This window comes from Dromiciops gliroides, chromosome 3 (assembly GCF_019393635.1).
Source record: "Dromiciops gliroides isolate mDroGli1 chromosome 3, mDroGli1.pri, whole genome shotgun sequence".
Taxonomy (NCBI): domain Eukaryota; kingdom Metazoa; phylum Chordata; class Mammalia; order Microbiotheria; family Microbiotheriidae; genus Dromiciops; species Dromiciops gliroides.
In genome coordinates, this window is record NC_057863.1 from 59,047,629 (window position 1) to 59,071,979 (window position 24,351).

Consider the following 24,351-nt stretch of genomic DNA (forward strand, 5'->3'; position numbering starts at 1 on the left):
AAGTTCCCCACCATGCCATAGTCCAGAACCGAAAAGGCTTTGCTTCTCTGCTGCTTCTCCCAGAAGCCTCCTATGAAACAGGAAACAGGGCCACCCACACGCACAGTTCCAATCTAATTGGTTGGTAGCACTGATTGACCTAACAAACAGGCGGTAACTTCTGGACACCAATCTGACCTTCCGGATGCTAAGTCACATGCGTTCTTTTCACAGTGGAGCTTCCCTGCAGTATCTTTCTCAGCAGTTCGGTAGCGCTCTTATTCTCACACAGTGGAAGCTTACTTTGCTCTAACAGAGCAAGAATATCTAACAAGGACATACAGCAAGGATACAGCTCTGGATGGTGGGTGGTACCCCCCTCCCATTTCCAGAAACACATGTGGTAAGTCAATCATCAGGGAATAGTAACTCCTGTGGTCTCTGGCACCCACTAAGTCTGAAAGGCCTTAGCCCACATGGCTTGGGCCTTTTACCAGGAAACAGAGGCCAATCAGGACTCAGGGATGAGGAGGGGAAAGCTGAAACTGAAGGAATTTGCTGGGGAGGGGTGGGAAGAAAGCTGAGTCAGGGTAAGGGAAGCTGAGTCAGGAATCTACTGTCCTACCACAGCCGCCAAGAAGGCTAATACACTTTTTGGCTGAATCGAGGAGCCTACAGAAGTAACGGCTCCATCTAACTCTGCTCTACTCAGATGGCCTCTGCTGCCTCGTATTCAGCTCTTGGTGCCATCGTGTTGGAAGGTCATTGTAACTGGAGTTTATGCCATCTGGGATCAGTTTAAGGCTGGGGAACAGACTTAGGGATATGTGACAGCCATTCTCAAGGGCCGTGACACAGAAAAGGGAAAGACCTTGTTCTGCTTGGCACCAAAAGACAAACTCAGGAGCTCTGTGTACATGTGGCAAGGTGGTAAAACCTGGCTTGGTGTCCGAAAACATTCCTAACAATCAGATCCTTCCCAGAGTAGAATGGGCTGTCTCGGGAGATGCCCCGTGGCCCCAACTGGCACAAGTTGGATGATTACTCTTCCACAGTGTTGACTCCTTCTGAGGTTCTGGTTGAATCAGATGATCTGTGAAGTGTCTTCTGAGAGTCACCAAGAGGTTGATAGCTATAATGCCAACAGCAACATTACTTATATAGTGATTACTATGCAGGCATTGTAGTAAGCATGTTACAATTATTACCTCATTTGATCCTCACAAAGGCAGGTACTATGATTATCACCATTTTACAGATGAGGAAACTCAGGCAGAGGTTAGGTGACTTGCCCTGACTCACATCGCTAATATGTGTCTGAGGCAGGATTTGAACTCAGTTCTTCCTGACTCTAGGTCTAGGGCTCTATCCATTCATTACACCACCTTATGAACAGTGCATTTTAAAATCAATATAATTTATTAATCTCTTGCTATGGGCGAGGCATTGTGTCAGGCACTGGATCTACAAATAATAATGCATGAAATAAGCTCAACCTATGAGGAGCTTATACTTTAAAGAGGAAGACAAGTACACAAGTATACTGCATATTGAGTAACAAATACAAATATACTCAAATTAGTTAAATACAAGGGATTTGGAGAGGGAAGGCACTAGCAGGAAGAAAGGCTTCATTAAAATGATAGTGTTTGAATGACACCTCAAAGAGACAAATGGGCATAACGATTTTTTCAAATGTCCATTGAAGATTTTTTTTTCTTTTAAGTTTAAGCAATAAACTGCCAACAAATTAGAAAATGTCTCATTTCCCCAGGGTTCATGATAACCAAGGTTTTGTTATAAATCAGCAAAAGCATCTCCTATTTCTGGTTCTTGTTAGATCTTTACTTATACTTAAAAATGTTTTACCTAATGCTGCATCTTGACTTATAAGTCCCGCTGGAGATAAATAGGGTATGGATCTTTAACGGTTATAGAAAATGGTATACGGTCAGGTAGAGTGAGATTCTATAATATTAATGCTCCACACACTTTGAATTGGATCCTCACTAGTACTCATTGATAGAAGGCAACAACTCTTTCTGCTAAAAAGCATAAGAAACAATTTTAGGGGCAGCTAGGTGGCGCAGTGGATAGAGCACCGGCCCTGGAGTCAGGAGGACCTGAGTTAAAATCCGGCCTCAGACACTTAACACTTACTAGCTGTGTGACCCTGGGCAAGTCACTTAACCCCAATTGCCTCACAAATAAAAGAAAAAGAAAAAATATTTAGTTCAAAGTCCCTGAATTCCTTCATCATATTGCTGGAAGGAGCCTCAAATGGGTTAATGAGTTTAATTCCCTTGTTTTACAGATGGGAAAACTGAGGTGAAGTGTCTCACTCAGAGAGTAACAGAGATAGTAAGCATGAAAAGGCAGGACCTAACCCTGACTCCAGAGCCCAGGCTCTTTCCATTAAACCTACCACACTGCCTCCAAAGCAACATCTAATTTGACTGTATTTGATTGTGATGTGATCTACTAACCAATCAAAACTGTTTATATACTTGTATCTTCTTTCATCTTATGAACAGCATGTCACTTGAATAAAAACTGAGTATTCTGAAAAAGTAAACTTTGATGACCCCAGTCCAATGCTCTTTCCCTGACAGCAAGAGTCCAAGGTTGGAAGGGAAATAGTTAAAATGGCATGAAAGAGGGGCAGCTAGGTGGTGCAGTGGATAGAGCACTGGCCCTGGAGTCAGGAGGACCTGAGTTAAAATCCGGCCTCAGACACTTAACACTTACTAGCTGTGTGACCCTGGGCAAGTCACTTAACCCCAATTGCCTCACTAAAAAAAATAATAATAATAAAAAAATGGCATGAAAGAGAATCAGTTCTTCTCTAATGATGTGATTGACCATCACCGGGGAATCAGTTTACTTTATAAGAAAAACAAAAATCAATTAACTGATCCTTGGGTATTTACTCATCTGCATTTATGTGTATACATGAAGGCTAATGAAAATAATTTTAATGACACAGAGAGGAAAATATTAGCTTGCATAAAAAAAACAACAGGGGAGGAAAAAAAAGACCAATTCAGCTGTAAACATATAGCTGAATAAACTTTAAAAAGGACTACTGAAACACCAGTGAAAACCAGTAGGCTAAGCCTATTTGGCATCTTATTCATTATCACCCTTCAAAGCCAATCACAAGGTGTGCTCATCCAATGTAAACAGATGGAGCTTCAATTTCAAAACTGTATAGAACTCTGGAAACTTTCTGTAATTATTTTTAAAGACTATCCTGTACAAAATTATTTTTAACCAGAGAGAACTTTCTGCCATTTTTGATCTACCACACATGGGACAAGTCTGCAGCCTATTACACACAGCATGGAAGCTGAGCAGTTCCAAAGAGTCATATTTGATTAAACACTGTAGTTTCTCATTCAACACCTAGTACAGGGCTCTGTACTCAGTGGGGGCTCTGTAATGGCCGACTTACTGACAATGAAAATCTCCTAGGCATGGTATGCAGCTGTTTATTGGACGGGTAGCACTTGAGATGACTTTGTCTTTAAAAACTAAAGTTCTAATAAATTCTTTCACTTTCTTCTTGGCTCTGAGTGAGACTCTTGTGGCTTTTCCATAAACTAGTTGGGCAAGTGTTGCTTATGAGTTCAAATTGGAACTTTTCCAGGAAGTAAATCATTTCCTTGGCTGATGATGCTTGAACACATGTAAGAAAATCAGCCCTCCCACCCCAAGTATCTGAAGCAGTGCTTCCAGAGTAGTTCACTCAAATTTTCTCATAAGGTTCTGACATCTCCCTAAAAAGTTTAGTTGATTTGATTTAGATTGAGAACAGAGAATACACAAGGCCTTTGGAGCAAGAGCAAGCTGTGAAGTCATTAAGCTAAATTGTTTTCTGTAAAAAATGTAATGATGGTACAAATAGGTGAATTTAGTGCTCAGGTACATACAGTCAAAGGAAGCAATCATGAATGAATCATAATCACTTTGCAACACAGATCAACAAGAGGCCTTGTTTAAATAAACCTAATGTCAGAATTGAAGATAAAGTTTCACTGGCAAAGATAAGTGCTTTGGCTTTTCCAACCCCCGCCCCCCCCCAACCAAAGCATCATTATATGCCAAAGAAGGATGCATAGCATAGGCATATATATATATATGTGTGTGTGTGTGTGTGTATGTATGTATGTGTATATGTGTATAATGTGTATATATATACACACACACACACACACACATATGTATGTATTTGAAAAGTAGAGTGTATTCCTTTGCAGTAGAGATATATGTACTATATTCAAGAATAAAGGCACTTACAAATATCACTAACTTGAAGTAAATAGACAAGGTTCCTATGAAGGCATAGGACAGAAATGGAAGTTTAATCAGTAGACAGAACTGTAACTATCCATAACTGTGTATGGTCAGATAAACATAACCTGTTTAAATTAATGTGTTTTGTTATTGCGTATCAAAAGCTAACTTTCATCTACATCCCAAGTGGTTTATGCTCTTTTTCCAGTCAAGTTGGTTAATGAGTTTTTCAAACTCAATTTAACTTTTAAACTTGGTTGCTGCTTACCCCAATAACCACCTTAAAGTTATGTTTCTCCCAATAAATATGTACATTCTGATGGATAAGTCGTTGTACTCATAAATTATTAGAGCCTATAATTAGCCTCTGTAGATTTTCATTTTCACATGATGATATAGCAGTGTCAGAACACTAAAACACAGCTTCAATGTCTTACATTCCCTTCTTCCAGGCTTGTTTGTCATTTCAAGATGAGGGGTGCCCATTAAACATGTAAGGGGGATATTGTGGTGAGAATTTGAATAATAGTAATTATTTAAATGGTACATTAGAATTGTGTCCGAAATTTCAAATAGGGTCAAAAAGAAAATCAGCTCAGTTGCAAATATTATATAGTCTTTTAATCTCTTAAAATAATATGGTGCACTCAGATCAATTTTCTGCTTTAAAGTTCAAAAGCAAAGCAAACATTCTGATTTTAACAAATCCCCACAACAACCCTGTGAGGTAGGCACATGTGTACTTTCAAAAAAGCTATCAAAAAGGGATAACATTTTTACCTGCATAACTTGGATTTTAACCCAGTTGTATAAATTAGACAAAATGAAAATTTTACACTGGACTTAGTGGATTTCAAAGGAAATGCATCCCTGACAAGGATTTTACTTAGAAGATATTTTAGTTCTGATATGACCACAATTACTTAGTTAACTGGAATAGGTTTGTATAATTTCATTAATGCTAAATGGGAAAATGAAAACCAGAGCTTGAACCATAGAGGTCTTTATATTATCTCAAGATCACTTATACTGATTAGTATAACACAAAATAAAATAGATCAATAAATACTTGAACACATTTCATCATCGTTGTCATCGTTGTCATCACCGCTAACATTCATATGTTAAGCTATGTGCCAGGTTCTGTACTAAGCACACTACAAATCATTATCTCATATGACCCTCACACAACAATTCTGGGAGGTGGGCGCTATTATTATACCCAATTTACAGATGAACAAACTGAAACAAAACAGAGGTTAAGTGACTTGCCCAGGCTCACATAGCTATATATGTCCAAGGCTGGATCTGAACTCAGGTCTTCCTGACTCCTGGCTGAGTGCTCTCTCCATCATGCCACCTAGCTCACCTAGTTCCATCAGAGAGTAGACTGCCTTTCTCGTTAAGACCAAATACTGTTTATTGCAAAATCAATCCAGATCAGGATAATATATAGCTCTAAAGAGTTCCTCTCCCTCCCTCTCCCTCTCCCTTCCTCCTTCCATCCCTTCCCCCTTTTTTTCAGTCACTCTCGTCCCCTCCACCCCCCACCGCCACCTCTGACTTATGGCAGAAGCAAACAAGAGGCTCTTAAAATACTGGGTGCAGGGACGGCTAGGTAGCACAGTGGATAAGCACCGGCCCTGGATTCAGGAGTACCTGAGTTCAAATCCGGCCTCAGACACTTGACACTTACTAGCTGTGTGACCCTGGGCAAGTCACTTAACCCTCATTGCCCTGCCAAAAAACAAAAAACAAAAAAAAAACACTGGGTGCAGACCAAAATAAAAATCTACAAACTTCATTCATGCAGCATAGGAACAAACGTTTGTGACATGTCAATTTATTCATACAAACCCGTTCAGGGACTGTAATTAGTGACAGCAATAACACAACCTCCCCCCCCACACCCCAAAATGATGTATACTAAAAAGGCAAAACCTCCCTTTGGATGCATTGAATAGGAAAGGTCAGGCTGAACTAGTCAAATATATGTATGAAATATGGAATACCTCAAGCTCAATGTGATTTTTATTATTTTTAACTGACAGTAACAAAATCAAACCAAGTAATACTGCAAAGTTCTGACAAATAAAGATCCTTTGTTTGGCCCTGCTTTCATGCATAAAATAAGCATACTGGAATTAGGGAAAAGTATATTTCTAATGATTTTAAGAGGCTTCTTATATTCCTCCAGAGTCTTTTTCATACTACTCATATACCATAGACCATTTATACATCCTTCAACCTGTACATGATGAAACAGGTTATGATTTGCCCAAGGTTACAAAGGAAGTCACTTAAGGCAGAATGAATACTGGAATCCAGGTTTTCTGACTTCCAGACAGAAGTACTATTCCCATTAAATCATAAGGTGTTTTTTTTTTTACTCTTACCTTTTCCACAAAGAGCACAAAGCAAAATTTTAGTTTTATCTCTGTCCTAATTCACTCTCTCCTCTCTCTCCCGAAGCCCTTAGCAGAATACATAACCTATTAAGAGACACTTCTTGCCTGTAGCTGTCAATCAAGTCAAGGAGCAGCTTCAAATTAAAAAATCCACACAGCCCCACCCCCATCCCCAAGGAGGCCAGAATGACTTGAAACTTCAACCACAAAATGAACTCATCTGCCTTTAAAAAGAGAGACTTGAATTTTCTCTTCCCTTCACCCATACACATTTAATTCATTCTACTAAATCAGAATCACTTGAAGACAAATCTGATCAAAATGCTTTTAAAAGAAAGGTAGTTTCAGGGGCAGCTAGGTGGCACAGTGGATAGAGCGCTAGCCCTGGATTCAGGAGGATCCGAGTTCAAATCCAGCCTCAGACACTTGACACTAGCTGTGTGAGTCTGGGCAAGTCACTTAGCCCCCATTGCCTCACAAAAAAAAAAAAAAAAAAGGTAGTTTCCCCCAAATTTCAATTACATCTTAACATTTTCTACTCATAAATCTCTTAGAGGTAATTGTGCCTCAAAGAATTGGCTAATTTTGTAGCTCTCACTGATCATAATCCAGAAAAGGCTATTTCAGCTATTTTTAAAAATAGGGTTTAAAAAAAAAATAGAAGGGTATTCAAACTGGTTGCCTGTCCCTTAACATTTTGAAGTAATTAAACTTTGACCTGAGAAAGGAAACCTTGTTTCTAATCCATGTCAAATCTTCCAGGGAGTAGAAAATAATTATATATTTGGTTCCACATATTTTCTCCTTGGCAAAGTCATTTAATAATATACTATAAATATGAATAAAACATTCCCCAAGCCCCAAAGACTTGAACTCTCTCCCAAATACATCTATCTCTCTGGACTCAGTTTCTTCATACCTAAGATTAAAGGATTAGATTAGATACCTTTTGAAGCGTCCTCCAGCTCTCAGTCTATGAACCTGTGAACTGAAGTAGGGAACAAATGTTCAAAACCGGGTCTCGCTGAAGAACAAGGGCAAATAGGGAGTCAATATCCAAGATAAGACTTTTTAAAAGCATCTTGCTTTAGTTTTTCCTGTTAGAATGTAAGCTCCTTGAGAGCATGGCTTTCTTGCTTTGGGTACTCATATCTTTAGTACTTGGGCACAACACCTGGCACACGTACTCTGTACTCTACTTACTGTATAGCCTTGGACAAGCAATGAAGCCTCAATTTCCACGTATCTTATACATAAAACAGTGGGAAGAACATGACTAGATCTGAAGCTAGAGGATCTGGGTTCAAATGTGAGTTCTGGTACAGAACAAAAGGAGCAAATAGAGAGTCAAATTCCGAGATAAGAATATACTAAGAGAGCACCTAGCTGCTCTTGTAATTCCAGTTAACTATATCCCAGGATACTATGAAACCAGAGGATGTGAATGCTGAGCTATTGCCAGTGATAGTGGAAAACAAAATAGGTACCACTAGCCTGGAGCTGAGCAAATGCCTCAATTTCAAAAAGAAAAAGGAATAATTTGCTAACTATAAGCCAATGGATAACTTCAATTCTGGGAGAATTAAAAGGTAGTAGTCAATGAACAGCAAGGAAAGTAGGATCACAAAGAGCCAGTATGTTTTCATGTGGAACAGATCACTCTAGATTAACCTCACTGCCTTTTCTTACAGGGTTACTAAATTGGCAGATAAGAGCATTGCTAATGGTGATGGTTTATCTAGATTCTTTAGCAAGATCTTTGATAAAATATACTTTTTTGTGGGTAAGATGAAGGGGCTTTAAAATAATATAAGAAGGATTCAGAACTGGTTGAAGAGGCAACTTTAGAAGAGAAATGGTCATGCCTGAGGTAACTTTGTCCACTGATCAAATGGTTTAACGATAGGTCTCCACTGGAGTGCTCTGGGGATTTGTGCTTGGGCTAATACTATTTAATATTTTAAATAATGATGTGAATAAAGGTACAGATGGCTTGCCTTTCAAATTTACAGATGACACAAAGTTAAAATGACACACTGGATGAGTCAGGATCCAGAAGAATCTTGACAGCCTAGACCACTGGGCTAAATTTACAATAAAATTTAAGAAGGATAAATGTACGGTCTTTCAATTTTTTTTTTTTAAATACAAGGTGGGGGCAGCTAGGTGGCGAAGTGGATAGAGCACTGGCCCTGGATTCAGGAGGACCTGAGTTCAAATCCGACCTCAGACACTTGACACTTACTAGCTGTGTGACCCTGGGCAAGTCACTTAACTCTCACTGCCCCCCCCCCCCCCAAGCAATGAGCAAGTTTAAGATGTTAGGAAAAACTTCCAATTAGTTATCCAAAAGTGGAATGGGCTGATTCATAAGGTAGTGTGTGCTCCACCATAGGTATCTTCAAGTAGATTTTCTAATAAGTATGTTGTAATGGGGATTCTTTTTCAGATTATGATTAGCCATCTAATGGTTGATGAGATCCTTACCAACTCCAAATTCTGTGATGTGACCTACTGTGATTTTTGGTAAGTCATAACCTCTATGATTCTTGGCTTCTTAATCTCTAAATGATGAGTTGAATTAAATTAAATTAAATGATTCCTAAGGTCTCTTATGAAAATAAATCGTATGATCTTATCAGACTGGGGGGAAAACATCAATTGTTAGATAGCAGTTCTCTTAAGAATAGCACAGTTTGGGGAGTGGATAAAGCACGGACCCTGGATTCAGGAGGACCTTAGTTCAAATCTGGCCTCAGACAGTTGACACTCACTAGCTGTGTGACCCTGAGCAAGTCACTTAACCCTCCCTCATTGCCCAGCCAAAAAAACCACACACATACACACAAAAAAGAATAGCAGTTAATAGAATGCTGGCACCAAATCAACAAACAGGCTTTTTGTTCCAGACCAAAGGAATAAATTCCTAAGAAGTTCATTCAAAAGGGTAACACATACAGAGGTCACACACCCTCATGGACGTGAGGCACACATAAATGTACAATTTTGAGGGTGGTTAAGTGAGTGTCCCTAAAGACTGTAAAAGCTCTCAAGGGGATTCCTCAGATACTTAGGGAGTAAGTATTCCAAGCTCTAGGACAATAGCAAAACACAGCAACAGGCAGCTGCAATCTTCATTTCTGCTCCAAAAGCCCATGACAGTCTGGGTGTCCTTGAAACCATTCCCAGATTTAGGGTAGAGATCTTTGCGTTGTGGCTTAAAACAGATCACTAGATAGATAATTAACCTATAATTAGCTGACTTGCCTAAGGCAGGGGGGATTTCATGGAGCAAGAAAGTATCCCATTTAGATCCTGCCAGCTGAAGTGAAACATTAAAATGTAATAGGGAAATACAATAAACTGTAACATTACATTTTAAAACTGGGTCAATATGTGGCCCACACGAACCTTCATCTACAGATTAGTGACCCTTGTTTCTCTGTGAGTTTGACATCACAGGTGTGCTGTGTGCAAACCCATGCAAAGCAATGGCAAGAATGAAAAATATAAAACAGGACCCACTGCGTGTTTCTTGCCCCAGGCTCTCATTCCCTCACTGTTCACATCTTCCTGACTGGGTTCTTCATCCCAGTCTCTCCTTCCCCTCATTTAAGTCACTGGAAGGGCATTTTACATAGAAGGAAACTGAGGGGCAGGAAAGTGAAGTGATTTCCTCCAACAGCACCCTTGTGGTAATAACAGCAGAACTGGGATAGAAACAGAGGCCTTGGGACTTTCCGTCCATCTGCTGGACTAGATGACTCTGCCTCTATCCTCGATGCTGCTTTTACCCTGTGTAATGTGATTAATGCACAACCAAGAAGGCAGGGGTATTTCAACATCTACCAAATAAAGTTCTAATTGCCTGGAGGGCATTCAAGGCCACCCACCCTCTCATTCTAGTGCACTTTGCAGCCTTTACCCACACTTTCTTCAGACATCCAAAGTCCAGATAAGCTGGGTCACTTGCCATTTCAACAAAAATTCTAGGTTTCTTCCTAACACCTGGAATACATACTCTCCTTGCTCAGCCTTTTAAAATCCTACAAGACCCAGCTTAAACATCACTGCAAAGGTGCCACTTGTTTGCATCTTGGTTAAATGTTGATGTTCCCTTTTGAACTTAAGCACATCCTTGTGGATACAACGCTTCCTTCTGATTAGACCCAGATTTACCTCTCTCAACGCCTTTCGAAAAAGTATTTTATTAAGTGCTTACTGTGTGCCTGGTGCTGGGCACAAAGAAGACAAGGACAAATAAAGAACCACCCCCACTTTCAAGGGGCTTATTATATGTAAATTTACAATCTAGCTGGAAAGGCACATTCACATAATACCAACAAGGAGGCAACGGCCAAATAACGGATGACAAGGCAAGTGCTGGAAAAGCCAGGAGGAAGCAGAGATCACTTCCTGTTCCTGTGGTCAGGGAAAGCCCTTTGTGGAGGCGTGACCTGGAGTCTGGAGAAAATTTCCATAAGCAAACAGGGAATGGAAGAGTACTGGAGGTGAACCAGAAGAACCAGAGTTCAAATCCAACCTTGGACATTTACTTACCTGTTATCAGCCGTGCGATCTATATGACCCTGGGCAAGTAGCTCAAGCTGTCTGCCTCAGTTTCCTAAGCCACAAGATGGGGAAAATAATAGTACCTACCTCCCAAGGCTGTTGTGAGACAAAATTAGATAATATTTGTAAAGCATTTTGTAAATATTAAAGAATCATATAAGTGCTATGATTAAGAACGGAGGCAGGTAAGTGAAAAGGATGTTCTGGAGAAGAGTAAGACAGCCAGCCTGTCCAGAGGGGACAGTTCCTGTAGGGAGATTGAGGCAGGAAGATGAATCTGACAGATTATAATGGCCCTTGAATTTACCTTTTAGGCAATAGGGAGATTTTCAAGATTTCCTCATAAAAAGACGTTGATGATGACGACGACAACACCTTAGGGAGGCTAATTATGACAGGGTCATGGAAGGACTGAAGGGAGAACAGGAGTAGAAAGGGCAGATCCAGGCAATACAGTTGAGGCAGTGGGAGACAAAAATACAATGGACTATGTGAAAGATGAATTGACAGGACGTTAAGTAATTTATTACATAACAACAAAGTTGCGATTCCCACCTGCCCCATAACTAACATGGGATGATCAAAGGAAATCAGCACAGTGTGATGGGAAGACTAAGGTTTTGACATTTACTAATCATTAGGCAAGTCACCTTACGCCAGGCCTCAGAGCCATTGTGTGTGAAATGGTGACCTCTAGGGTTTCATTCAACTCTAAGTCTACGATGCTGCAATCCTAAAGGGGAACTTTGAGACAGGAAACAAATTCTGTAAAACAAGTCATTCCACCACCTTCCTAAAGGAGTGAAGTAATAAGCCTAAAAGGTATGAAGTCCTTTTCAGATAAAGCAATACCTCTTGGGGGAGGGGGTGGCGGGGTGGGGGAAGAAAAGAGAAGAACCCAAATGTCAAACTATAATTAAAATATCTCATCAAGGCAGGGTGAAAATAAAAGGCAGAGAGGTAAGCCACTCTACCATATTATGCAGAGACATTATTAATAAATTAATTTATTTGAAGTTGTTTCCCATTTACATTAGATGACACATAACTTAAAACAGCAGTGCCTTGTTATAGGAAAACATTGCAAAATGGTTAGCTGACAATACACTCTTAGCAAAATTTTACACATTTACAAATTCATATTTTTAAAGAGTAAACCTTGAAGCTGAATCCGAAAAGTGAAAACAGAATAGGGAAAATGAGGAAGGCTTTTTGCCAGTAAGAGAATGTGTGTGTGTGTGTGTGTGTGTGTATGTGTGTGTGTGTGTCTCTGTGTGAATGAGTGCAAGCATATGTGTCTCCACAGCCTGTTAAAGTATCTAGTTCTACATTTTCAGAATTTAGGATGTTTTGGAGATCCTAAAAGTCAAAAGGGAATCAGCAGTAAGCTACAATTAATAGTAAATGAATTTTTGGCACAAAGTGTCCCAGAAACACTTCATATCAATCTACATACACCCTTCCCGCCCTACCTCCTCTACCTCCTCTGCTCCGTGTCTTCTTTTCAGTCTAAATGAATGTCTAGAAGTATGTGCTTTTACAAGTAGCTGGAGGGACACAGATCAGTGGCCAACATGCCACAATTTGGACCAAGGCCTGCCTAGCAAGGGCAACAGACTGAAAAAAGTCTTTTTATTTTCCAAAAGAAAAAAAAATGTAGCTCTTCAGATATCATTAGTCCTGAATTAATTTGTTTGAAATTACATGGCTTCTAAAAATGATGAACATGCTAGATCAAAATGACAACCAACAACAATTGTTTTTCACTATGAATAACATAAAATGTCATGGAAAAATACATATCACAACAAACAGTCTTTTTTCCATAGAGAGTAAACAAACACTTTTAATTTTATTAGCCAGGTTTTTTCAACAGCTGTGTGTTATGAATATATTTTCTCTTTCCCTTTTAATAAATGTACATAATCCTAAAATGTTTCTCATCTATCAAAGTTACAGTGCTAAGGAACTACACATGAACAATAGAGGCTTTAACAAATTATTCTATTCCATTTTTGGAATAAAAACAACTGCCCCCAGTGAAATCCTCCCCCAGTGCTTTAGGGTAACATGATGTTCACCCTGGATCCAGCTGAGCTCATGCTCTGGCAAGTCCCACAGAGCAAAAAAGGTTTCAACTAAGGACTCAGTGAGGGATTGTGTGCCTGTCACCCAGGCTCACTGTGGAGAGCCCTGATGGATACAGGCCCCTCCCTTCATGATGACTGTTTCAGCAATAGCAACTTATGAAGACTGTGGACTAAGGCAAGAAAGGGGACATGACACCCAGCAGTAAAGGGAGGACCTACACTGATGAAATAACGGAACCTTGAAGGGGAAACATTTACTATATAACATCAACTTAGTTACAACTAAGGGGTTGAGATAATAATGTACTTCAAGTACATAAACGACTGTTCAAAGAGAAAGAAAAATGTAAAGTTGGTCTCTGTTTTTTACTGAAGTGAAGGCAGAACAAAAAACCTTTCCACTGCTACAATAGGAAGTTTATACTGATATAGGAAAGAACCCTATAGGAATCTGGCTGAGAGAAGAAATAGAGAGAGTGATTCCAAACAAGAAACTTGAAACTCTTAAAAGTTAGTTTCTATTTCTTTTAAAGCTTTACTTTCTCCAAACACCTGCCATGCTCCTGAGCATTCTCACTACAACAAAGAAAAGCTGTTTTGTGCACTGACTTCTAATGGAAGTTAATGTAATTTTGGATAATGGTAAAATATAATTTTATACAAGATCAAAGCCACAAAAATAGCTCTTCTTTAAAAAATAATCATTGATCTAAGATTTGTAGCTAATATTTTAAAATAGTCCACAAGAGATTCCATTGAATTAAAAAAAAAAACAACCTGTAAGACATGCTGAGTACAAATTTTAGTTTTTAAAATCTTTTAGTAACAGTTTTGTTTCTTCGGGATGGTAAGCTAGGTTATTTGTAATCCAATATACAAAATTTAGAAACCAAAGACATTTCTTAGATCCTTTTCCTTAAATAGGAAAGGGGCTTAAGTAGTCCTTTCAACATGTAGACTCATCTGATGTATGAAGTGACACACAGACCAGAGGTGCATGTCACACAGTATGCTCAATATTCTAACATGATAAAATACATTGCTTTAAATGGGAAGTTAGGAGAGAGAGGTTCCTGTGTATAAGCCAGCTTGCATAGTAAAATAGTCATGATAAATCAGACATCAATCAAGGTAAGCAGACACTGGCTTAACTGCTCCCAAAATATCACATATGCATTTTAAAATGCTACCACAATGCTACATTTAGTTAGTGGTAATTTTTCAAGACTATTTACCCATTTTAAATGACAAATTTAAATTTTAAAATCATTTTGGAGAAATAATTCTAAAATGTATTCTACATTTCCCTGATGTTCAATACTTCACTGAACATGATTGAATGCCTTGATAACTCAGGATAACCATTCTTATGGGCAGTGATGTCCCTAGGGGGAAAGAGGGCCCCGACGTGCCATACTTTCTTAGTTCTTCTCTATAGTGTTCAGGCTTCTTTCTCCAACTTCATCATGTCCGTAACTGACTGCTGTCAGTGTGCCTATGCAACTAGTAAACCTTTCCCTATATCAGGCATCCTTAACTTAAAATCTGTGACCCTGAATTTTTAAAAATCTTTTTGAAAACTGTATTTCCATTTAATTGGCTTCTTTTGTAACTATGTATTTTATGTAACACATTTAAAATGTTATTCTAAGGAGGACTTAGGCTTTACCAAACTGGCAACGGGTTCCTGATATAAAAAAGATTAAGAAGCCCTGCTCTACATATACTCAAGTCTGCACCTTCTAATCTGTTGTGGATTAGGAAGTCAGAAAACGACACACAACTGCTGTGTGTTGGAGTATATGTTCCTTCTACTGACCTGAGTTCTCCTTCTAGAAGTTATTTCATACATAGACATGGTGATAACTATAGCAGTGCTAAGAGGTATATTTGTTTATTCCAAGGCTCTCTGCTATGTACAGGAGAACTGAAATGGCCCAATAAATGACTTACAGATGAGTGAGGCATTACTTTATATTATCTAACATGTATTCATTTGAATGTTAATTTTAAGCACCCACTAAACATTAACATCATTGGCTTTCATTTAACAAGGTATTTTGCACACTGGTCAGCTGCTGAACATTCTGTTTTTCTTGCTCCAGACATTGAACATAAAAAGATTTCCTTCTCACAACACTAATCTAATTTGCTCAAATGAGAGTGTAATCAGGTCAAACAGATAATGTATATTTCCAATACATTCAAAGATAATTCTTTTAAAAAGAAAAAAAAATACTGAAATAGGCCCTGTGCTTCCTTCTTATGTTTCATGATTAAATACTAATAAGGCTTGGATAACTACATATACATGCAATTTTTAAAACAAATTGCTAACACATAAACTGTCAAGAAACCAGAATTAAGGTGATTTTGACCAGCTGCATATAAATGCTTTACCACTGACATTCCTGAATATAACTACTGTAATAGTTTTTTTTTAAATAATTTTTTCACATGGCCTTCCCATAATCTTTATAAATTTTTATCATAAAGGTTAGCCACGAGAAATCTTTTAAAAATTTGATTCAAGATGTTCCCATTTACCTATTCATATTTAAGGCCACTTTGGTAAAGGCATTGCAGCAAGAACACAGAAACAATAGCAATATTTTCTAGTATTTATTTTTTTCACCTGCAAACTGTAGCAAAACATGATCAGCTTTTATTATGCAGACAGGTATCCCTCTACATTTTAAAGAACTTAGGCATGTATAAATAGAAGAGCTCTTTAGGAAAGGAAAAAAAAAACTCAAGAATGAACAAAACCTTCCAATCTTGACTTCATAACTTCCAGTAGCAATGGATAAAATGATTTAGTTCATTCATTCCAAGAGATATGACAGCACCTTAAAGTGGCTGATCTATTTCTCCAGTAACATTTCTCACATAACAATGTGTTAAAGTTACAAATACTGATATGCACAAATAGCTAATTTCTAAGAAAAAAAAATATGTACAGTACTGCAGCATAATGAACGTGGTATCTGCAATAACTTATTAGCCAATTTTACTATACATGATACCGCTACTTTTTCTGCCAATTCACATATTAAAAGATGTTGCCAGAGCCCTCTGTTTTGCACATTTTACCTGGTGTTTAATACACAATGCAGGCTTTTTAAAGACTTCTCTTGTGTTTAAAGCTAAATCAGTGAAACGAGACAACAGTGCAAGAGGCGGAGAGATGTTAAGTGACCACAATAAAAGTCCGTTCCAGTAAAATGTCTCTAAGGCTATAAGAAAGGGTTGGTTGATGAACTTCCTGTAGGAAATTGTCCTGTTGGTGCACCAGCCTAAAAGTGAACAGAAGGCAAACGTCAACACAAAGAACACATGCTACAAATTAAAGTCCTAAAATGCTGGCTTCATTAGAATAGGAGAGGGAAGCCCTATTTCTACAAAACGTAGCCTGTACTGTTTCAGCAGAGAATGAAGCAGGACAACTTCACTTTGTAAGCAGCATGGTGGTGGCTGCATGTTTGTTTGCTGGCTCACCAACTGAAAATTACAATCCTCAGAAGAGGATCACACATAGATATACTGTTTGAATTTGAACAGCTTCATGAGTGCCATGGCATCAAGAATACTAAACTGCATCTAGAGTCATATTTCTTTTCCTAATTTGAAACAAAAACAGCTACATGTTTCTTGTTAGATCTGTAAACGGTAATATATATTTGATTGTGTAAAATCAGAAAGTTAGACAGTTACACTCACTCACCATGAAAGGATTACTAGACACTCCAGCAGCAGCCACCTGACCAAAGGGGGTCCCCACCGGCTTACTCTGTCCAAATGCTGCGAAGCCCGCTCCTTGTTAAACACAGACCCATCAGTTACAGTGAAATCTCATAATCAACTTGTTAGAAATTCCATCTTTAGTAATATAGAGTACAATAGTAATGCTAAAGAGTTTTGTGAACCATGTTGAGACTGCCCTCTATCAAATTTCAGAAATAAAATTTCCTCTAGAATTTCTTAAAAACAAATAGCTCTCAAACTATTCTCCCAGCTAGGCTCATGTACCAAAATACCTTAGATAACTAACATTCAGAAAATTCTGTCAAATAACAAGTATTTATTAGGTGTCAGGCAGTAGGTATCCAAGTACAAAAGTAAGATAGTCTCGGCCCACTAGAAGTTTACATTCTAATTTTTTTTTTATTTAATTTTTTTGTGTGAGGCAACTGGGGTTAAGTGACTTGCCCAGGGTCACACAGCTAGTAAGTGTCAAGTGTCTGAGGCCAGATTTGAACTCAGGTCCTCCTGAATCCAGGGCCAGAGCTCTATCCACTGCACCACCTAGCTGCCCCAGAAGTTTACATTCTAACAAAATATCTTACAATTTACTTCAAAATTGTCAGGAAAAATTCTAATTCATTATCCTGTCAAATTATGTTTTCTGTAGAAGCATAACAGTACTGGATGATTACAATTTCAATTTGCAGAAGATAAGACAAAGATGACAATTTTCTTCAAGTGAATAACTGAACATATAATATCCCTCCTCTACTCAATAAATTCTCTTTTCACTCTTAAGATAAAATAGAAACTATTTTGGCTTTTAAAGTCCTTCACAACCCGAATTCAACCCATCATTGTGATTTGATCACATATTACTTCCCTTTTCCCTTATAGTATGATCCAGACAAACTGAACTTCTTACTTCTTTCTTTACATATCGCCTGTATTTGTGGCCTCTGCACTGACTATCCCCTAGGCCTAGAGTGTACTCCCATCTCACTTTTGCTTCACAGAATCTCTCTCCTTTCAAGAACGACTCAAGCATTAATTTTACATGATGCCCTCTCTAATTCCCAACCCCTCCCTACCCCCATGGTGGGTATTTATAAATGGATTTCCTTCTCTCCCTGCCCCCCTTTTTTGGGTATTTATTCTGGATATACACATGTGTGGGGGGAGGGGAGGAGGTCTCTCCTAATAGGATGGAAGTTCCTTGACGGTACAGATTATTTAATTCATTGTCTTTGCATCCCCAGCTTCTAGCAAATTGCCTGGCACATGGTAGATATACACTTAATAAATGCCTGCTGATTACCCAGTACCAAAAAGCACTCATAAAATGAAGTCACAAATTCTTAAAGTAAAAAATGTGTCTAAGCATATACATGCATAGACAGACACACAGACACGCATGCTCCTTTTCTCTCTCAAAGTGATTCTTTAAAACAATGCCTAGCTTAGTGTGATAACTACCCACCCACAAGCCATATCTTACCATTGGGCTGCTGAGAAAAAGCTGTTTGTTGAGGAAAAGCTGCTTGGGCTGGGAAAGCAGGCTGCTGGAAACTACCACTAAAGCTAGTCGGAAGACTGTAGGAGGCAGGCGTTCCAAACCCTGTAGGCATGCTCATTGATGCTGTCCCAAATGTTGCCGCTTGTAGAAGGAAAATAACTGCCATTAGACATCCATAGAAATACTATGCTGAAAAAAAAAAGTGTTCTCAATCCTACGGAGGCTAAACAGTGAGCATCATAGAAAAAAATGTGACTAACCATAACTGTATTAGGATAGAATCTACGGCTGTCTAGGGGAGGGGGGAGGGAGGGAGAAAAATCTGAAATTGGAAAGCTTGTATAAACAAAAGTTGAGAACTATCTTTACATGTAACGGGAAAAAAATACTTTATTAATTTTTTTTAAAAAAGGATAGAATCTACATAAAAAATATGACATTTTTAAAAAATGAGTTTGGACATATCAGCTCTTTACCACCTATATCCTTTCATTCCCCCAAAACACATTTTCCTGGATACAATTAACAGAGTAGTCTCTATAAATAACCTTTTAAAAAGTATATTCTCAAAACTTAAAATATATGCATATATTTATATTCTGACAAACTCCATAAAGCTGAAGCCAAAACACATCTTAAAACAACAACATGCAACTCATGTTTGCTAGTATAAAGAAAAAGCATTGCTAAGCTAATGAATGAAATAACAGAAAAAAATGTATATGCTTTATGTTTGTTGAACAATCCAGGGAGAACCTTCCTATTCCATGTGTATTGGAAAAAAATACTTTAGTGGAATTATAAAAATTAATGATAACCCTCTAAATCCAGGAAACAGTATTCACACAATGAATTCTCCTGAAACTGTACTAATAAAAAGTCAATTTCTTTTTTACTAAGACTTTATCAACTGGACCATTCATTTAAAGCATAGTAATGATAACTATATAATATATGCTGTATTTCTCAGAGCACCTGAAAGCATTTTGTAGATTTTGCCAAAATTAATCCTCATACCATCCATATATACATGTAAAATTAACCCTAATTTCTTCTTTTAGAATTTGACATAAATATACCCATTTTCCCCATCATGTTCCTTTATGAATTACCAAAAAGGGAGTGAGTGGGATGAAATCATTTTAGAAGCATCTGAATTTAAAAGGAAAAGGCATGGGATAAAAGAGGGCTTTCTAACAAATGATTCATTGACATAACTCTGACAAATACTTCTTGAGAAAGCACTGCAAAGCAAAAGTCAAGACATACACAGATGATATTCACTGGGATAATATGGTGCAATGGTTTGCTACATCCAAAAGGTGTCACTCAAGCTACTAGAACAGAAACGTCAAAGAAGATACTAAAGAAGCTACAGGTACAAACTAATGTGACATGGAAGTAAGCAATAATGCTTTGAACAATATTTTTTCAAATATTGAAGTAATTATAAGTCATCATTTGAACCTATGCTAAACATCCATGCCCACTCCATTTAAAACATGGAATAAACCTACTCAAATTTCCACATGCAGAGAACTAGAAACCAGCAAGAAGCTTTAACAAGCAGGGAAACATTGAGCCACATGAAGCCTAAGTTATCAGCTGGGGCCACCTACCAAAATGAGCATGAGGAAACACGTGAGAGTGCACTGTTCCTGACAGGCCTTTGGAGAGCCATAAAGAGACCAGACAGTGGCAAACATTTAGATTGATGTACGGACAGCCATTTATCAGATAGCATTGATTCGATTTTATAAAAAAGGGCTAAGTATTAATCGATGCCTGTTTAGAAAGCGAAAGCACTTCATTGTCACTCAGGAAAATTGTATTTACGCTAACGAGACAGTAAATAAAAGCAAGGTAAGGAAATAATTCAGAAAGTCAATTTGATTTTTCAGTGATAAACCCAAACCTCAGAATGTACTGGCAGTTTCAACAAGTAGTTGATTCAATGTAATAAATACCCTTCTAATAAGAAAACTCCTAAGAGTCTAGTGTTACCATAGGCCTATTTATCCCTAGCATCCAATTGTGGACCTTGGGGGAAATCCATTATTACACAAAATAGCTGTCCCAAGATTGATCTAAAATGCATCAATGTCTAATATTCCCAAAAAAGTCCCACCCAAACTCTGTGTCCCCTAAAAAATCCCGTTCTTTACACGTTCTTTATGTATATTACATTTGAAATGTTAACTTAGTACTTTAACTCAAAATGATCACGTGAGCTACGTTAACAGAGATGGAAAAAATGTCCTAACAGGGAAGTCCACAACACGGATTCCATGAAGAAAATTAACAGTGAGTCTAAGACGCAGAGGTTAAAATAATCTGCAGGCCATATGCCTCCTCAAGTACTGATTTATGCCTGTAGCTTTATAGTTCTATGCAGTTATCACCTCATTTAACTAATGCTCCTACGAAACATTCCATAGCACTAAGGGTTACTATCTGAATAAGTGAAATCGTTACTTTAACCATTTTAGGACTTCTTACACTTTCTTAAAGCAGGCAGCAGAACTTTTTAAACCTTGACCATTCGTCTTCCTCCCCAATTTAACAGCCAAATCTACAGACATACACATGCACATAGATGTATATGTATGGTGTGTGTGTGTGTGTGTGTGTGTGTGTGTGTGTGTGTGTGTGTGTGTGTGAATAAAAAATTAAATTCCCTCCTCTGGCTGTATCAGGAAGCTTGTGCTTGGGATACCCACCTCATCACCACCACCCTCTGCCTCTCTGACTGGAGGGCAGCCATGAACATCAACTTTTCACTTAAGAAGTCAGCTCAGACACCTCTCCATCGCTCCTCTGGCTGCCCTACTCTGGGACTTCTCTGACCGACATCTCCACCCTGTCCCTACCTTCTCCTCCCTTCCCCTTTGCTTTTCAGCTGCCTTTCATGTGTTGTCTTGCCACAGCAGATTGTAAACTCCTTGAGGGCAGGGACTGTCTTCCTCTTTTTCTTTTGGTATCCCCAGCTTAGAACAGTACCTGGCACATAGCTGGCACTTAATAAATGTTTACTGACAATATATGTGTGTCTATGTGTACTGCATACACATGTCACTACCTTAGTATATTAAGTTTCACTAAATTAATTGAAAGCAAAAGATGAACCTTAATTAAGAAAATGGTATCTGGACATGTTGATAGTCAAATCTAGAAAGGATATAGTTGAAAAAGTAATGGAATGTAGTGGTAAGATGCAGAAAACCAGGTTTATGCTGTAGATCTGACATTACTATGATCCTTATGTCTCTTAAGTCCTAGTCTACTCACATATAAAACAGATGATAATATCTCTATTAGTGACCTCACAGAAGTTGTCTGAGGAAAATAATTTATGAAACTTAAAGCATTATATAAATGTTACTATCATCATCATTATTATTAAGACATTGATATTAATAATGATCAGCTGGCTAGGGCTAACTGAAGTAAAATATAGTATTTTATTATTCTGCTGACATTTTATACCAGTAAAATTACAAAACAACTCACCAAAGAAATTTTGAAGGGAAAAACCCACTACATACAAAATCCAAATTTCTGCCAATATCAACATTCATCACTCAATATTCATACTAAATTAAATCTTGTCAAGTACAAACTGATTTGCTAGTAAAGAGGGGTCGATTTGATAAAAAAAAAATTTTTTTTTGAAATCTATTCATTAAAGTTTAACATTGGGGTGGCTAGGTGGCGCAGTGGATAAAGCACCGGCCCTGGAGTCAGGAGTTCCTGAGTTCAAATCCGGCCTCAGACACTTGACACTTACTAGCTGTGTGACCTTGGACAAGTCACTTAACCCCCCCATTGCCCCCCCCCCAAAAAAACAAAAAACAAAGTTTAACATTATGACCTCATTTGATTGCCATTTCAACACTAGCAATAAGGTTGTTATGACACAGAAACACAAAAACAAGATAAAGAGGTGAGAGCAGAAACTATCCACCCCATATGACCCTCAAAGGTATCCTTAAGGTGCTGCAATGGCTTTAGTGAACAGATGAGTAAGACACAAACCAAGGAAGTACCACAGATGAGGCTGTGGTCCAAACCAAAAAAGGTTCAAGAGGTAAAAAATGAGTAGGATTTTTTTTAGACAAAAAGTGTACTAACACTAACATTTCTCAGCCAAATAGTCTCAAGACTTCCTTAAGACAGAAGACATGAACAAATCTTAAAAGTGATCTGTATTATGCAACTCTGTTAAAAAGAATTAAGGCAATAATTTTATGGGTACCCTAATAAAGTCCATGATAAAAGTTTACATTTATTCCGAAAGGTAATTTGGAAGACTTAAATTGATTCTTGTCTCAGTTTCCCATCATAGGCAAATCTGCTACTTCCATGTTCACTTACCATGTGCACTGACCTCACAGGTTCCTTGCTTGGTAGCTCTTTTAAAAGGCACCTTTTGGTTAGTGCCTGTGGAGAGAGAGGTGGTGCAGAGGATAGAGTACTGGGCCCAAAGGCAGGAAGACCTGAGTTCAAATCTCACCTCAAACACTTACTGTATAATCTGGATAAGTACATAACCTCTGTCTACCTCTGCTCCCTCATCTGTAAAATGGGGACATAACCATCACAGCTGCACCCCACCCAGCAATGAGCTTTGTGAGTGCTCTGCAGATCTTACAATGCTATATAAACACCAGCCATCGACACCTCCCCAAAGATTACCGACAAATAAACAAGGTTAACGTGTTTTCTTACCTGTTGCTCCTCTGGGGTTGGTCTGGAATGGGTTTGTTGATGATGCCACAGAAGGACCCGGAGCAGCAACAAATGGATTTGTGGAAGGTGGAGCTGAGAAGAAAATTATGATACCCAGTAGAATCATTATTTTTTTCTGAATGGAGTATTCTATATACTTATTGTGTAATTTAGTCTTGTTCACAGAAGAATATACAATTTCTGACTGATTATATAAACATGTTTGATTACATTCATGGGTTTTGTTGGTTTTGTTTGTTTATTGGGGGGGGGGGGGTGGTGAAGCAATGAGGGTTAAGTGACTTGCCCAGGGTCACACAGCTAGTAAGTGTCAAGTGTCTGAGGCTGGATGTGAACTCAGGTCCTCCTGAATCCAGGGCTGGTGCTTTATCCACTGTGCCACCTAGCTGCCCTACATTCATGTTTTAATACATTCTTTGACATACTGATCGTGCAGTATGTCAGAAACTGGAAAATGTACAAGAAATATGAACGTAATAAGTACTTTCTGTTACCTCCAAATGGAGCAGGCACACTTGAAGACGCAGGTTGTGTCTGTGTAGCAGCACCCACTGGTACTGTTCCAAAAACATTGCTGAAAACAATTATTTAAAGAAGTCAAAGTTGCTCAATTAAAAATAAAAATAAAAAATCTATAAGGCTTTAATTATGAAGGCATAAAATACGAGAGAGGGTAATATTCAAGGTAGCCAATTCTCTTATGCTTAACATAGCTTATGTTAATAGAAGAAAAAAAATCTATAAATAATCCTAGAACTTAGTCATTGATCTGAACTCTCCTCCCACCTTAGTCTTTTTATAAAAAAAAAAGAGAGAAGCCAAGTGAACTGATTTTACTTTCACTTCTCTCTCAATGCAGGAACTCATGGGAATTTTAAAAAAGGACAATTTAGGATAATAACTGAAAAAATAAAAATAAAAATACTTACAGAAAAGCCTAAAGTTGAATACAGTATCTAATCCTCAGGTATTGTATCTCCCTTTCTCCCTTAAATTA

At 38.2% G+C, this 24,351-nt stretch overlaps 1 protein-coding gene across 1 annotated transcript in view; it reads right to left on the reverse strand.

Annotated features, from left to right (window-relative positions):
• Positions 1–15,954: 15,954 nt before the first annotated feature.
• The window catches only part of AGFG1 (ArfGAP with FG repeats 1), a gene marked incomplete at its 5' end in the record, with an annotated part of 87,036 nt that continues 78,639 nt past the window's right edge, over positions 15,955–24,351 (reverse strand). Inside the window, 6 exon segments of the mRNA XM_043993339.1 lie at positions 15,955–16,641; positions 17,070–17,161; positions 18,588–18,746; positions 20,225–20,272; positions 23,334–23,426; positions 23,849–23,928. Of these exon segments, the coding sequence (XP_043849274.1) occupies positions 16,582–16,641; positions 17,070–17,161; positions 18,588–18,746; positions 20,225–20,272; positions 23,334–23,426; positions 23,849–23,928 (532 nt within the window).